Genomic DNA, 16,360 nt, shown 5'->3' with positions numbered 1-16,360 from the left:
ACGCTGTGTGTGTCTGTGGGGGGCGGGGGGGGGGGGGGACGCAGGGGGCGGAGCCTGTGGGTGCTTGGAGCCTTGTTGGCTCCGCCTTTAACCCCGCCCCACTGCGGCGTTTTAGGGTCTCTTAGCAGGTGGCTATGCTCGCTCGATCCGGAGTCAGGAGCGAGCTAGGGTGGAGGGCGTTCACAGGCATTTTAGCCTCAGCCAGTGTCACCCAACCCCTTTACAATAGGGAAACTGAAGCCCAGAAAGGGTCTGTTTCTGAGTCTCCTGTTACCAAGACTGAGGTGCAGGGCATGTCCTGCCTCCTTGGTTGGAGGCAGGGAGGGGTAAACTTCGAAAGGGAGGTTTGGGGCCTCTGGTTTCACAGTGAGTGTGTTTGAACCCAAATGGCCGGAAACTGTTACCGGTCCCCTAGGCTTGTGGGGTCCCCAGCTGCCTGCAGCTGCCCCTCCCGAGTTCCTCCTTGCCAGGGCCCAGGCACCCAGGTCTCCCGTCCCCAAGCTGCGGAGAACCCACTGGCTGTTTGCAGCTGCCCCTTTCCATGTGGCGCTGTGGGGACCCAGTCTCTCTGGTGTGAACTGGGAGTCCCTCGCCCCATCCCCAGACATTGAACTAGATCTCCAAGTAGCGGCGTTTTCATTCCTGGCCCTACTCAGGCTCCTCTCTCACCCCCCCGGCCCCCCGCCCCGCTCCCATCTCGTCCTAGCCCCTCCCCCAGATCCACAAATAAGGACCCACAGGAGCCGCAGCCCCCACGCCCCCGACCTGCACCAGGCTGGTGCCTCCGCCGCCCGCAGGAAGACGCCCGGCCCTAGGTCGGGTTGCCCCGTGGGAACGGTTTGTCTCGAAAACAGGAACCCGGGCCGGGGGGCTGGGCGGGGCGCCCCTTCCCCACCGCAGTCCGCTTCCTGCCCCTCCCGGCTTCCTCCGTCCGACACCCAGGCGGGGCGGAGGGCCCGGGGGCGTCCGGGGTGGGGGAGGGGAGGGGGCTTTTGGATGAGTTCCCCCTCCTCATCCTTCCGCTCGCCCACCCTCGGCTCGCCCGGTGGCGCAGCCCCTCGCCCGCGGTCCTGGCCTCCGGGGCGGCGCGGCAGGGGAGGGGTTAAGCTGCCGCAGGGGCCGCCGCGTGCGGGGCGAGGGGGAGCCCCGCTGGAGGAGGCGCAGCCGGCGGTGCGGAGCCCAGCGCAGGGGCGGGAAGGGCGGGGAGGGGAGGGGGCGGCCGCGGCGCGGGGGGCGGGGCGGTGGGGCGCTGGGCCGCGGCGCGGAGAGCGGGCGGGAGCCGCAGCCGCAGCGAGGCCGGCGGGCGGGAGCGCACGAAGGTGGTGCCGGCTGGGCCGGGTGCGAGCTCCTTGCTGCGGTCCCAAGAGTGAGTGAGTGAGCGCGGGCGGGGCGCCTGGCAGAGGAGGGCGCGGTCTTTAGGGGTCCCCCGGGGCGGCGCAGGCGGGCCGGGGCGGAGGGTGGGTGGGGAGCCTTCGGCCCGGGTCTCTCCGTAGGAGAGAATTGAGGAGAACTGAGGCGCTCAGGGCCACCCACGGCAGGGGGTGCGGGCGGGCATCCGCCGCACACCCGGCTCTTCCCTGCCATGTCTCAACCGGACCCTCTCCTGCAAACCCCCATTTGACAGATGGGAAAATTGAGACTCCGTGAGGCCAAGTGATTCTCAAGGTCACACAGCGAGAAAGCAGCAGAGCTAGGCGGGGACAGCGGTGGGTGGCTTTGAGGAAAAGTCCTCCCGAGAACTCTGTAGAGGAGCTCCTCCACCCCCAGCATGGGGGAGTTTGCGTTGGGGCAGGCTACCTTTCCTTGGGGCAAGGCTCTGCCAGGGTCTGGGAGTGAGGGGAATCAGGACTCTGGGGCTGCGGGCCCTGGAGCGCGGATGAAGGGGGAGGGGCGGCGGAATGGGCGTGTGCGCACCCACGGGGGTGTGTGCATATGTGTGGGAGAGTACATGCGTGGAGATGCACTGATTTGCCTGTGTGCACACGTGTGCGGATGTCAGCGCCACTGTGGCCGCGGGACTAGAAGCTGTCCTGGCTCAAGAGAACAGCAGGTCCGGGAGGCGACGTGGCCCACGGGTTTGCTTTCTGGGGTAGATGAGCTGCGCTGTGTGCCTGAGGGTCCTCAGTGCAGGTGTGCATGGGGCGTGGGTGCCGTTGTGTGTGCGATAGAGGATGGGAGGTGAGTGCCTGTGGCCCAGGTGTGTGTGAGAGGGGGCTTCTTGCACCTAATGTAAGTCCCTGGCCTCCGGGAAATAACTTGGGTATGGAATAGGTGTCTGTCCCTGCATGGGTGCAAATAGCCCCCGCCAGTGACCCATTGGCGGCGGTGTCATGCAATGACCACCCCCTCGGCGCTAGCGCCCCCTTCTGGGTATCCTTGTCTGCGCGCACAGTTGGGCCGTGCAGGGTGGGAGCCGGGGTCCGGAGCCCAGGCTGGGAGGAAGATAGCCCTTGTGGAAGGGCTGAGCTAGAACCCCTGGGACCTTCAGGGAGATGGCTTGGGAGCGCGCGGTTCCCAGGCTTAGGCTTCCCGCTGACGCCTTCGGCCACATCGGGCTACCCCCGCCCCAGGAATGTTCGTCTCCACTCCAGCCCGGCTCCCCAAGGGCAGGCCCCTGGGGGCCGCCACAGCCCCGCCTCCCCCTCGCTGGGCGCCCAGGAGGGGGTGATGCGGGCAGGACGCCTGGGTTCTCTCCTCCCCTCCCCCCGCCCATCCCAGGGAGAAATTCCTCCGAGGTCCCCTCAGGCTTTGGGTTCCCAAAATAACCCTGCGGGGGAAGGGAGGCTGAGCAGGGAGGGGAAGCGGGAGGGGCGCAGAGCCGAGTTGCGGGGTGCTGCAGGTGCCTCTGCGGAGCAGGCGCGAGGAGAGGAGGCCCTTTGGGGATCTGGGGGCACCCACCAACCCCTGGAGTCGCTGTTTGTCCTCATTCTTGTGGAACCCTTCTGCCCTCCCGCGACTCCGAGGGTGGGCCGGAAGCTTTTCTGCGGGTCCATTTCCCAACTAGCGGGTTGCACCATCCCTGGCGGGACCGTTTAACCCCGGGAGTGGCCGCGGCGGACAACTCCGGCCCTGTCCAGCAGGGGGCGTACGGGCCCCGCCCCGTTCCTGCCCGCGGGACCGCTCGCCCGGCCCGCTTCTCCGCAGACTGTTGCTGTGCCTCTCGGGACAGGGATCTGGTCCAAACCGGGTAGGAGACTCCCGGAGCGTAGCTTGGGCCCAGCCCACCGGCGTCGGCGGCCATGGCGGGCACCCTGGACTTGGACAAGGGCTGCACGGTGGAGGAGCTTCTCCGAGGCTGCATCGAAGCCTTTGGTGAGTGGCAGAGGGAGGGCACACCAAGCCTGAGCCCGTCGCGAGACTGGATCCCAAGCTCTGTCTCTCAAGGGTAGACCCCTGGCCAGGACCCACCCAGACTTGTCCCTCTTCCTCACAGGGTAGAGAGATGCTCTGGCTACAGACAGATGACCTGTTTCCCTTGCCAGTCTTACAGAGCCGGTGGGGGAGAGCCAGGTCCCAACTCTTGACACATGAGGGCGTTATCTGTCTCCCTGGGGGATCCGGAGGAACTCACCATCTCTGGCCTGGGAGCTGCTTCCGGCAGATGGGGGGAGGCTTATCTAGGAAGGGGTGCCCCTTCCCCCAGCACTCAGGAAATGACCTCTGGATTCTTGACCCCAGGGAACCCAGGCTCCTTCCGCCCCAGCTGGTTCCCCTCTGGAAGATGGGCCAAGTCTGACCTCTCCTCCTCCAGTTTCTCAGATTCTACCATTCCTGTCTCCCACCCTGCTTTTTCTTTCCCTTTTGCCTCCTGGTTTTGGGGTCCTGGCAAAACAGGAGGTGGGCAGGGTCAGGAGGGCAGCCCTAGGGACCTGACACTCAGTGGACTGTGGGCTAGGGTTTAGGGATGAGAGCTTTGGGACCTTTCTTCAGACCTCTTCTCTTCCATCCTTTGGAGTTAGATGACTCCGGGAAGGTGCGGGACCCACAGCTGGTTCGCATGTTCCTTATGATGCATCCCTGGTATATCCCCTCCTCCGAGCTGGCGGCAAAACTACTCCACATATATCCTGCCCAGGCCTTGTCGGGTGCCTGCCCTTGGAACCCATGACCTGGCCCCACTGCCCAGCCCAGGAGAGGATCAGCTTCCCTCCTAGAATGTAGGCCCCTCCTATATCCCAGAATTCAGGCTTTCCTGGGGTCTCCTCTAGGGCCTATGCTGCACCCCTTTCTTCCCCTGACCACTCAGACTTTCTCTGGGCCTGAGCCTTGTGCTCTCCCTTCCTAGGCTCTTGCTCCTCTCTCTGAACCCAGGCCCTGCTCTCAGGCTCCTGTAGAATCTAGCCCTCCCCTCCTACCCACGCCTCCTCCCAAAGCTCAAACCTCAGCCCCAGCATCCTCCCAGAACCCAGGCCCTGTTCTCAGCTGTTTTCCAGCATTTCACCAGTGCCCAGGCCCTGCCCCCTGCCTCTCCTCCTAGAGTTAGGCTCCATCCTTGTTGTCCTTAACTCTCCTTCACCTACCAACAATCCCGAAAGGACAACTCCAATTCCCTGCAGGTGAAAACGTGCCACCTGGTCAGGTGAGTCTTCCTCTGGGGCCCTAGATCCCTTCTTGCCCTCTTCTCTCAGGCTTTGGAGGGCTGGAGGAGTGACCCTTGGGTCACGTGGGTTTGCATACTGGCACTATCCACACTATCTAGGTGGGCTGTGCTGCACCAGGTTGCCTCATTCGACCGGCCTGCCTTTTTTTGTTTGTTAGTACTGGGGTTTAAACTTGGCCCTTGCTCCACTTGAACTAGGCCCCAGCCCTGGACCTTCCTGTTCTTACCTGCTCAGTGGGGATGGATATCCCAGGGGCCAAAGGAAGAAGCTGGGAGAGGGAAAAATCACACTCTGAGACTCTTTTCTCCCTCTTTGGGGGATTATAGTCTCAACAGTGTCTTGGGCTGCCCCCTTGGGGATGGTAGGGAAGGGCTGCCTTGGGTGACTCTGTCCCTCTGCCAGGTACTGGATCTCAGCATTCCCAGCAGAGTTTGACTTGAATCCCGAGCTGGCTGAGCAGATCAAAGAGCTGAAGGCTCTCCTAGACCAAGAAGGGAACCGACGGCATAGCAGCCTCATCGACATCGACAGTGTGTGCGTGGGGGGAGCTGGGAGCGGGCACTCAGCAGCCCACACCATCTGTGCTTAATAAATGTCTGTTGAATTGAATGAGTGAGGGTCATGTCACTCTTGCTTGAAAACCTTCCGTGGTTCCTTATTGCCTTCAAACTCTTGTCTGGCCCTGAAGGCCCTTTGTGATCTCAGGCTAGCCTGGCGTTCCTGCCTCATTTCCCATGGCCCGCTACCCATCCCAAACTTCATACTGCTGCAGCTGCACAGGTCCACTCACCATTGTCTGAGCCCCGTGTCCTTTCTCACCATGGTGCTCGCTCTTGTCATGCTGTCTTCTCCATGCCACCTAGACTCAGCTGAAGTGTGAAGTTTCCGCAGACTGGGGAGTGGGTGGTGGATTTTTCTGGGCAGCAGTCATTGTTTCCTTCTGTTTTGCCATGGCACACCTCGGATCATGTGTCCTGCTCACTGTTTGGTGACCATGTTTCTGTGTCTGTCTCCCTCAGTAGACTGTGAGCTCCTCGAGGGCAGAAACCGTGTCTTGCTCATTTCTGTACCCAGCGCCTAGCACAGTGCCTGGCACAGAGTACGTTGTCCATAAATATGTGTTGAGTGCATGATGGGGGGACGTGGAGGAGTGGGACGGGGGGATGGGAGTACCTAGGACAGTGGCTCCCATTGTGTAGGTCTCCAGTCTGAGTGGCGTATCTGTGCAAATGCGGGGCCACAGGAGGCAGGGGGCATCCCCAGCACAGGGCTCACTATTCTTGCCACCCCCCCCAGCCCCACCTACAAGTGGAAGCGACAGGTGACCCAGCGGAACCCCGTGGGACAGAAAAAGCGTAAGATGTCCCTGTTGTTTGACCACCTGGAGCCCATGGAGCTGGCAGAGCACCTCACCTATTTGGAATATCGCTCCTTCTGCAAGATCCTGGTGCGATCCGAGGGCTCGTGGTTGGGGTCCAACGTCTGCTGGGAAGGGGAGGGTCTTTGGGGTGGGCTGGATCACAGAGAAGGGTGAGGGTCTCTTAGCAAAAGACAGCTGGAGGGTGAGACAAGACCACTGATGAGAGGCTGGCACAGTGTTCAGGCTGCCCTACCTACCACAGTTCCAGGACTATCACAGTTTCGTGACTCATGGCTGTACGGTGGACAACCCTGTCCTGGAACGATTCATCTCCCTCTTCAACAGCGTCTCCCAGTGGGTGCAGCTCATGATTCTCAGCAAGCCCACAGCCCCGCAGCGGGCACTGGTCATCACACACTTCGTCCATGTGGCAGAGGTGCCTGCTTCTCCCTGCACCCCTCAGCCTCCCCCATGGCCCAGCAGTCCAAGCCCCTCTCTGGTACTTTCCCTCAGCCTCTTCTCCAGCTGCGTGGTCCACTGCCCCACGACTCACTATCTTCCCCTCCCCATTTGCCTCCCAGAAGCTGCTGCAGCTGCAGAACTTCAACACGCTGATGGCGGTGGTCGGAGGCCTGAGCCACAGTTCCATCTCCCGCCTCAAGGAGACTCACAGCCACGTTAGCTCTGAGACCATGAAGGTGCCTGGGACCGGGGAGGGGCCTGTGCTTCCCAGCTGCGTCCTTCTCAGGTGCAGTGCTGGGGGCTGGCACTACTGTCTCCATTTGACAGCTGAGGAAACTGAGGCTCAGAGGGGTTGAGAGCTTTTTCCAGGTTGTACAGTGCAAGGGGCTGCCTGGTCCCAAAGCTTGTGATTTTTTTCTAGTTTTAAGAACCTATTGGGTGCCAGGTGACAGTGGCTCATGCCTGTGGTTCTAGCTATTTGGAAGACTGAGATTAGGAGGATCGCAGTTCAAGGTTAGACTAGGCAAATAGTTTGTGAGACGCCCATCTCCAAAAATAACCAGAGTGAAATAGACTAGAGGTAGGGTTCAAGTGGTAGAGCATGTGCTTTGCAAGTGTGAAGCCCTGAGTTCAAACCCTGGTCCCACTAAATAAGAAAAAAAAGTATATAAAACATTTGAACAACATAGTTGTAAAAATTATAAAGAAAATGACCAGGTAAGCTGGGCCTGGTGGTACACACTTGTAATTCAAGCTAACAGAGAGGCAGAGGTAGCAGGGTCCAGGATGAACTCAAGTTCAAAGCTAGCCTGAGGTACATAGTGAAACCCTGTCTCAAAAACAAAAACAAAATAAAAACCCCAAGAAAAACAGAAAATTTCTGGTTATCCACCCCCAGATCGAGAACTAGAACAATAGACCCATTGGCTGGGGCCTTAGCTCAGAGGCAGAACACTTGCCTGGTATGCAGAAAGGCCCTGGGTTCCACCCCAGCACTGTTTAAAAAAAAAAAAAAAAGACCATTGTCATTGTCACACCCAGCACCTTAGAGGATGCATCTCCCCCACCCCCACCCCGCAGCCAATGTCATGGCTGTTGTGACAGTGACTTTGCTTTCTTCACAGTCTTTGCCTTATGTGTATAGCCCGAGACAATGGTGGGGTTTTTGTTGCCTGTTTTTCGACTTTGATGAGGGAATTGTGTGATGCTGTTTTAGGTCTTGCTCCTTTCATTCCACATGGTTGGAAAGTCTTTTCATTGTGTTATGTGGAACAATTGTTCATTTACTTTCATTTATTTTTTTTTTTTTTTGGTGGTGGTGGAATGGGGTTTTGAACTCAGGGCCTTAAGCTTACTAGATGGGAACTCTACCACTTGAAACATGATCCCAGCTCTTTTTTTCTTCAGTTATTCAGATAGGGTCTTGAGTTTTCCACAGAACTTCATCCTCCTACCTATGTGCCTCCTATGTAGCTGGGATCACAGGCATGTGCCACCATGTTTTTTGATTGTGATGTAGTCTTACTAATTTTTTGCCCAGGCTGGCCTTGAACCATAATCCTCCTGATCTTTGCCTCACTAGTAGCTGGGATTACTGGTGTGAGCTACCACGGCTGAACCTTGTTTATGCATTTTCATTGTGCTATCATATATTATCATAAACCCACCCCAATTTATGCATCTACTTTATTGTTTAACATTTGGAACACTGCATGGTGTTACCAACACCCCAGCTAAGAACATCGTAGGTCATTGGGCTGTGATGCCTCCCCTTGCTGAGCCTCAGTTTCTTCTGTTAAATGTTGATGATAACCTGTGCCCAGACCTGATGTATAGATGTGGTATTTGGTAGTAGGTGTTGCCTTGAACTCATGACCTGTGAACTCTGACTCCTAGAGCTTGAGGGAGGTGATGGTGGGGGACAGTAGGGAGGATTTAACTTTTGGTCTATCCCTGACCTTGACTCCTCATCCTTTTGTGCATTTCCAGGGCTAAGGTGGGTAGGATGGTTGAGTGGGGTATACGTGTGTGATCCTCTACCCTTTGCTCCCCAGCTTTGGGAAGGTCTGACGGAATTAGTGACAGCCACAGGCAACTATAGTAATTACCGGCGCCGGCTGGCAGCCTGTGTGGGCTTCCGCTTCCCCATTCTTGGTGTGCACCTTAAGGACCTGGTGGCCCTGCAGCTGGCGCTGCCTGACTGGCTGGACCCTGCCCGGACCCGGCTCAATGGGGCCAAGATGAAGCAGCTCTTCAGCATCCTGGAGGAGCTGGCCATGGTGACCAGCCTGCGGCCACCTGTGCAAGCCAACCCGGACCTGCTGAGCCTGCTCACGGTGAGCGGCTGGACACCAGCTGTTGATAGCTGTACTTGGTCCTGGCTGTGGGCTTGGCTTGGGGTTCTGGGTTCTGGCCAAGGAACTGAAATCAGCCTGAGCTCTAGAACTTGGAGTGGATTCTGAGGTGGGTTCCAGGTTCAGGACTGGGCAGTGACCTGAAGTCTGATTTACGGCTGCCATGTGAACTGTGGGCTGGGTTTGAGGCTGGGCCTAGGTCCTGGGTCCTAGGTTGAGTTCCTGGCAGTGGATTGTGTTCAGGGTCTGAGGCCAAGGTCCCATTGTGTGGACAAGGTGATTTCTGACATGGTCCTGGGCTCTGAGTGAAGTTCTGACCTTGGCCTTGCATTTGGTCTGGGGTCTAGAGCGGGAGTTGGGCTTTTAGCTAGAGCTTGACAAGGTTCTAAATGTTGTGCTGGGGCTTGGGTTTGAAAGTTTGCAGTGGATTCTTTCTTAACAGTTTCTGGGCTCTGGATGGGATGGGATTGAAGTCTGAGCTGGATTCTGGATGGATTTCAGAGCTCGAGGCTGGGTTCCGCCTTGGCTTCTCGGCTGAGATCTTGGCAGTGTGTTGTGTTGAACGTTTGAGGCCAAGCTGTGGTCTGTGTGTGCTGGCTGGAGCGGGGGTTGCCACGGTGCATTCTAATCTGACTTTGTCCTGAGTTCAGTTTCAGAACTAGGTTCTGGGCTGAGTAATGGCCTTTAGATGGCCCTGGGCTGGGGCTCCTGAGAGTAGCAGGGGCCAGAGGATGTGACCAGACCGGTGTGTCCTAGGTGTCTCTGGATCAGTATCAGACAGAGGATGAGCTATACCAGCTGTCCCTGCAGCGGGAGCCACGCTCCAAGTCTTCGGTGAGAGAGGGGCCCTATTTCCCTACGTAGCACCATCAGTTTGAGAATCCCAGGGTGTGAGGACAGCGGGGAGTCCTGGGGCAGGGGGTGGGGGAGGAGTAGCCTGGGGCAGGCTGGCCTTTCCCTCAGGGGACCCTTTCTCTGTTCCTCTGGGCCCTGTGCTCCCGCCACTTCCTAGCTCAGGCCTGACCATTCCCGCAGCCAACCAGCCCCACCAGCTGCACGCCGCCTCCCCGGCCCCCAGTGCTAGAGGAGTGGACCTCAGCTGCCAAGCCCAAGCTAGATCAGGCACTCGTGGCGGAGCACATAGAGAAGATGGTGGAGGTGAGACTCCTGGGGCCCCAGGCGTGGGGACAGCAGTCCGCTGGTGGGAGTGGTGGTCAGGTCAGTAAAGACCAGTTTTGCCAGAGCCCTGCCGCCCGTGAGCCAACACTAGTGCCAATCCTAGGGCTGGCACACAGTCCCCAGGAGGCACAGGGTGTAGCAAGCTAGCTGAATAGGCTGAGGTGCCAGTTATGGAGTGGGGCTATGGAAAAAGAGGGTCTGGGGTGACATCTCTGAGTCCCTTTATAACAGACAGGGCCTGTGGAAGGGGCAGACTCTGAAACTCCTTTTTCCTTCCCTCTCCCTCCCCTGCTTGTCCCTCTGTGCACCCCCAGTCTGTGTTCCGGAACTTTGACGTCGACGGTGATGGCCACATCTCGCAGGAGGAATTCCAGATCATTCGGGGCAACTTCCCTTATCTCAGCGCCTTTGGGGACCTCGACCAGAACCAGTGAGGAGGGCTGGGGACCGGGGGAGAGGGAAGGCACCCAGTCCACTTCCCCTTGGGCTGCAGTTCTCTTGTGTGCAGGATGAGGCCTTTAAACCAGATGGCCTTGGCCAGCTGGGGAAGCTGCCAGTTTGGGGAGGGGCTGCCAGGTTTGGGAGTGGGAGCAGGCCGTCAGCTGCAGAGGCCGAGTCTTAACTCACTGATTTAGACAGATGGGGGGCTCCGCCTGCATCTTGCAAAGATTGTGGCCTGGGGACCGTTGCTACATGAATGCTGTTTTATTTGTAGAGCTCACAGCTGGCAAAAAGTGTGGGCAAGTTGAGCCTCTGGGTAGCCAGTTTAATGAACAGATAAGAAAGGCATGTAATTAGCAGTGCCCACTTGGTTATTCACAATTCAGATGCTGACAATTCGGAAAAACAGCTGGTTCTCTGAAGTAGGTTAGCCATGGCTCCTGCAACAATGTTTATGTCCCATTTTTGCTGAGCAGACACAATCCCAATCAAAATTAATAGCTCATCTCAGGTTGATTTATTTTTAAATGTGACCTGTATTTCAAAAATCTGGACTTTTTTCCATATTACAAAAAAACTATGGTTAAAACAATATCCAGGTAGTAAAAGAAATTCATAGGGAACAAGGTAGTTAAAGTAAGATGCAAACATTCCTCCCTCCTCTGCACTAGTAGAGGGGACTCATGTCAGTGGTTAGCCGATATGTGTGTCCTTCCGGCTTTTTTCCATGCAGGTGCAAATGGATGCAGATTTTGTCTGGAGTGTGTTTTCTGGACAAACAGGATTATAGCACAAATCCATTTCCATTGGTGGCTTCATTGTAGTTATTGTGTCTTTTCCCAGAATCGAGGCAGAAGCAGTCCAGTTCTGTTATTTCCCTGGGCCCATGGGTGAATTTGTTTTCCCCAAGCTGCCCTGATAGTTAGGGCAGAGCCCTTTAGGACCTTCAAGTCTGCAGCTTCAAGCAGGGCTCAGTCTTACCTTGCTACCTCAGGCATGTTCTAGGCCTGTGCCCAGCCCCTGATTAAGTACCAACCCCCAGTAGCTAGCTCACTGTGGGGAAGACCAAGAAAATAGGTGTGTGTGTGTTGAGGGTGGGTAGGTCAGTGGTAGAGCATGTGCTTAGCATGCACAAGGCCCTAGTTCCATCTCCAGGTCCCTCAAAAAATAGGAAGGGGTTGGATGTGGTGGTGCAGGCCTGTAGTTCCAGCTACTTGGGAGGTTGGAGGTAGGAAGATTGATGATGAAGAACAGCTAGGTAAAAGTGTGAGACCCTATCTGAAAGAAACTAAAAATAAAAGGACTGGGGCGTGGCTCAAATGGTAGAGCACGTAAGGCCTTGAGTTCAATTCCCAATACTACCAAAAACCCCAAAACAAAAACAGCACAAAACACGCCACCCCAAAAAAACAAAACAAAACAAAAGCCAACCAACCAATCAATCAAACAAGACCAACAGAGGAAGATCAGCAACCCCCTCCCACGACCAGCCCCAGCTGACTGCTTCATCCCAAAGCGCTCTCCTTGTTTCTGAACTTGAGTGGTTTCCACGTCTTTCTTGCAAAATCACCTATGCACTTAAAGCAATTTTTGATATATTTTTAACCAGCATCTAGGTATTTGTAGCAATGGAATTTTCTTTCTTTTTTTTTTTTTTAAATCATTGTCTTGACAGAATTGCACACTTTGCTTTTGTTTTTGTTTTCCACTAAATCCTTTATCACCCCCTTTCCATGTGGGTTCATGTAGAACTACCTTATTCTTTAGAACAGCTGCAGAGTACTGCACTGGGGGGGCCGGGCGTCGTTTACCTAACTATCTTCCTGCTGATGGACATGTAGACTGTTCCAGTGTTGTGCTATAATTACACGCCTTGCTGCTGTGAACCTCCTTGTACCCATGCACTCAGGCCAGTATTTCTGCAGGAGAAATTCCTAGAAGTGGGATAATTGCATCAAAAATATGCACATTCTAAATTAGGGGAGAAGCTTCCAAACTGACCTCAGACAAGGTTGTAGGAATTTGCACCCCCCTCAGCAGTGTGCAAATGCCTGTGTCCCAACCTGCTTGCCAAGAGCGAGGCTATAATAAGCTTTACAATTTTGTCAGTCTCATTGGCAGATTATATCTTGGTTAAATTTGTATTTCTTTAATACGAATGGGGGTATCTATTCATATGTTTATTGGCCACTTAGATTTCTTCTGTTAACTGTTCATATTCTTTGTCCATTATCCGGGTTTGTTGGTCTTTTTTTCTCATTGATTTTTTTAGAGTCCATCTTAATGGATATTAATCCTTTGCTACTGAATGTGTTTGCAAATATTTTCTCCCTGTCTGTCATTTATGTTGTCCTTGCATATAAAAATTTTTAAAAGTTTTGTGTGTCCAGTATGTCAGTCTTTTCCTTTATGCCTTCTTGGATTTGTGTTATGCTGTAGAAAGGCCCTCAGCCCTTCAAGATGGTAGAATTATTCTCCTATCTTTTCACATACTTTTTATGTATGATTTTATTTTCTTCATCAGTGTTTCCAATTCAGTGAGAAGCTACTTTTCTCACTTTTACAGTACGAAGGTTGTATATTTTATGTATGTTTCTGAATGGTCAGTTGTCCAACTGTACCATTGATTTGAAACATCACCAAGGTCACATTATAAAACCCCAAACACAGTAGGTGGGAGTCCACCAAAAGGTGGCTGGAGATCCACTGTCCACATTCTCTTATTTAATGCTCACGAGAATATATGAAGTGCAGGAAGCACCCCTATGCCCTTGTGGAGGCAAGGAAACCAAGCAAGAGGGACATTAACTAGCTCCAGGCCACATGGCTGGACTTGAACTGAGGCCGGTGTCCAGAACCCAAGCGCCTGCTTCCCCTAACGCACATGAACAGGTGAACCTGGGGCCCTGCAGGAAGCCCTGGGTTGGAGGGAAACCCGGGATTACAGGTGTGCTTCCGGTGACATTTTGTCAGAGTGGACGGTGCAGCTTCCCACGATCTCACCTGGCCCAGAACTCATCCAAAAGCTCTCAATTTGCAGGGATTCCCGCCGCAGGTTGCGCACAGCACAGCTTGGGAGCCGAGGCTGATGACCCCATGGAAAAGTGCACAGTCATTTAACTGACACATAAACTGTGAAGTGGGCGGGGCAGGGATGGGACCCCCGTTCTGGGGAAAGCGACTTGGCCATGATCACAGGACTAGTTAGTGGCAGCTGTTGTCTGTGTCTGGCTCCTAGTCTAGCGCTCCACCCCCCCTCCCCATCCCCACAGAAGTTAGGTGAGACCCTTTTCCTCGGCAGGGGTTCTCAGGGGGTTGGGTGAGGCCGGGGGTGGGCGGCCCCCGCTAAGGCGTCCCCCGCCCCCCCAGGGATGGCTGCATCAGCCGGGAGGAGATGGTCTCCTACTTCCTGCGCTCCAGCTCCGTGCTGGGCGGCCGCATGGGCTTCGTACACAACTTCCAGGAGAGCAACTCCTTGCGCCCGGTCGCCTGCCGCCACTGCAAAGCCCTGGTGAGACCCCGTCACCTCCCCACTCGCCCCCAGTCCACCCGCTCCGCACACCCCGGGCACCGCCCAGCCTCGCCCCGCCCTTCTGCGGGCCCCGCCCCTCCCGGAGCCTCTGTAATTGCACCTGCCTCTTCTCTCGCTCTTCTGCCCTTGGCCCCCAGCCGGGCTCTAAGACCCTGCCATCGGGAAGGAAGAGATAGATATCACTTCTAAATCCCTACGCCCCCCAGCATGGCCCCCTCCTTTGTTGCAGATCCTGGGTATCTACAAGCAGGGCCTCAAATGCCGAGGTAAGAGGGAATGAATGAATGGCAGGATTCTGGGTTGAGATTTTTGCAGTCACTATTTGGGTAGGGATGTTTATTTTGGTGGGGCGGCTCCTCAGGAGCAAAGGACCCTGAGGAGAAGTGTAGGCCTGTAAGATGGGATGACGGGTTTTGTGACTGATGGTCCTGGGTGGGCTCCTCTCCTTCTGTCCCCCAGCCTGTGGTGTGAACTGCCACAAACAGTGCAAGGACCGCCTGTCAGTGGAGTGCCGCCGCCGGGCCCAGAGTGTGAGCCTGGAGGGCTCTGCACCCTCTCCCTCTCCCACCCACACCCATCATCGCGCCTTCAGCTTCTCTCTGCCCCGCCCGGGCAGGCGTGGGTCCAGGCCCCCAGGTAATGGAGTCTCCAGCTATGCTGGCCTGTAGCAGGCGGAAGGCAGGGCTATTGTGGCAGCCTGTTAACCTGTCCTGGATGGAAGCTGGTCCATCTTACCGTGTATGTGGGACTACAAAACAGTGGGGAGCAGGTGGCTCATGCCTGCAATCCTAGCTCTCAGGAGGCAGAGATCAGGAGGATCCAGGATGGAAGCGCCCAGGCAAATAGGTCTCAAGCCCTATCTTGGAAATACCCACCACAAAAAAGTGACTCAAGTGGTAGAGTGCCTGCCTAGCAAGTAAGGCCCTGAGTTCAAACCCCAGTACGGGCAAAACAAACAAACAAAAACCAGTTGGACAAGCTAGGGTGCCAGAAGCTGGCCAGGGAGCCCTTGACCTTCTGAGGCTAGGAGGAAAGAGACCCTGCATGATACTAGTTACACTCTTATTTTGTTAAGACAAAGGATTGGAGTTATGCAAGCACTTTGCCTGCCTTTTTTTTTTGGCTGTTCTAGTAAAAATCCCTTGGCCCTGATAACCTCCGGGTGGCTGTCTTGGGGTCTCTGAGTTTTAGATCAGTTTGCTGAATGACATTCGTCAAATGATTATTTTGCTGACAACGGTCTGAAATAAGTATGTGAAACTGGGGTCTAAGGCACTTGACCACAACTGTTTGGGTTGGCGTAAGACCACAAAAATAGAAAAGATAAAACCATTTGCATTGAGCCTTCCAGAAGTGCTGGGGTCTAAAATGTGAAATATACACAGAATTGCCATTTAAGCAAACAGCACTGACAAATTGGTGGCTGCAGAAAAAGCTGTGGCAGATAGAAAACTTAGAAAAAGAGCCTCCAAAATGGAGCCGTTTGGTCATTCAGGGAATTGATCGTTGGTAGATGGGTCTGCTTCCGGGATGGGGCGGGAGCCTCCTATGACAGGGGAGGGCTGCTGAGGTTGCAGGGACCCAGGAGTGATTCTGTGACAATCCTCCTTCACTGTAGAGATCCGGGAAGAGGAGGTGCAGGCAGTGGAGGACGGAGTGTTTGACATCCACTTGTAAGAGATGGTGAGTCGTAATGGCTAGCAGGTAGACAGAGCTCCCCATCCAGGGCTCGGGGCAGAGTGGGGTCACTGAGAAATGGGTGCCCATTTAAATGGCCCTAAGCAGGTGGGCTCCTACCTTGTTGAGGGGTTGTCTTCCTCACACCTCTGGTTTTTTTTTTCTCTTCTCAGCTGTCACTAGATCAAGGATTCATTCCTGCCTTGGAGAAACGCCTTGGATCAAAACGGGCAGCCTGGGGTTCCAGGGCAGGAGGCTGGGGCTGGGGTGGGTGTGAGGGTGGCATGCATGAGGGCAGGCCAGGGCTGGTGACCCTAAGGTTGTACAGACTCTTGTGAATATTTGTATTTTCCAGATGGAATAAAGAGGCCCATGTAATTCACCTGGACCATCAGAGCCTAGAATCCTGGCGGAGTGGGGGTTGGGGAGGGCTGTATTTACAGGGATGTTAATCTTAGGATCTAGAAACCTAACCAGAGAAACATGGGAGGTCTGGAATCTCTCATGGGTTTGGAATCTGAGGGGTGGGAAAGGACCTTAGAATCTTCCAAGAGGAGAATCTTGGGGGCGCCGGTGGCTCACGCTTATAATCCTAGTTACTCAGGAGGCAGAGATCAGGAGGATCATGGTTCGAAGCCAGCCCATGCAAATAGTTCATGAAACCCTATCTTGAAAAAACCCCACACAAAAAAGGGCTCAAATGGTTAGAGCACCTGCCTAGCAACAAGCTTGAGGCCCTGAATTCAAACCCTAG

At 55.2% G+C, this 16,360-nt stretch overlaps 1 protein-coding gene across 9 annotated transcripts; it reads left to right on the top strand.

The window, feature by feature from the left end:
* Window positions 1–727: 727 nt before the first annotated feature.
* Window positions 728–15,988, top strand: Rasgrp2 (RAS guanyl releasing protein 2). Of its 9 annotated transcripts, none has more exons than XM_074048888.1 (17): window positions 728–837; window positions 3,170–3,312; window positions 3,960–4,062; window positions 4,517–4,579; window positions 5,004–5,135; window positions 5,898–6,048; window positions 6,224–6,397; window positions 6,543–6,659; window positions 8,478–8,759; window positions 9,534–9,611; window positions 9,813–9,935; window positions 10,271–10,386; window positions 13,767–13,908; window positions 14,159–14,195; window positions 14,389–14,565; window positions 15,548–15,612; window positions 15,780–15,988. In XM_074048888.1, the coding sequence occupies exons 2-16, from the start codon at window positions 3,240–3,242 to the stop codon at window positions 15,604–15,606; spliced, it is 1,827 nt and encodes a 608-aa protein (XP_073904989.1). In that variant the 5' UTR covers window positions 728–837; window positions 3,170–3,239; the 3' UTR covers window positions 15,607–15,612; window positions 15,780–15,988. The 9 variants fall into 9 exon arrangements, with proteins under 9 accessions (XP_073904989.1, XP_073904992.1, XP_020020554.1 ...); XM_074048891.1 differs by having other exon boundaries at window positions 735–815; XM_020164965.2 differs by lacking the exon at window positions 728–837 and adding an exon at window positions 1,243–1,366.
* Window positions 15,989–16,360: the final 372 nt, after the last annotated feature.

Source organism: Castor canadensis, chromosome 1, assembly GCF_047511655.1.
Source record: "Castor canadensis chromosome 1, mCasCan1.hap1v2, whole genome shotgun sequence".
In the NCBI taxonomy this organism is placed as follows: domain Eukaryota; kingdom Metazoa; phylum Chordata; class Mammalia; order Rodentia; family Castoridae; genus Castor; species Castor canadensis.
Note: the sequence above shows the minus strand (reverse complement) of the source record. Positions and strands in the feature narration are given on the sequence as shown.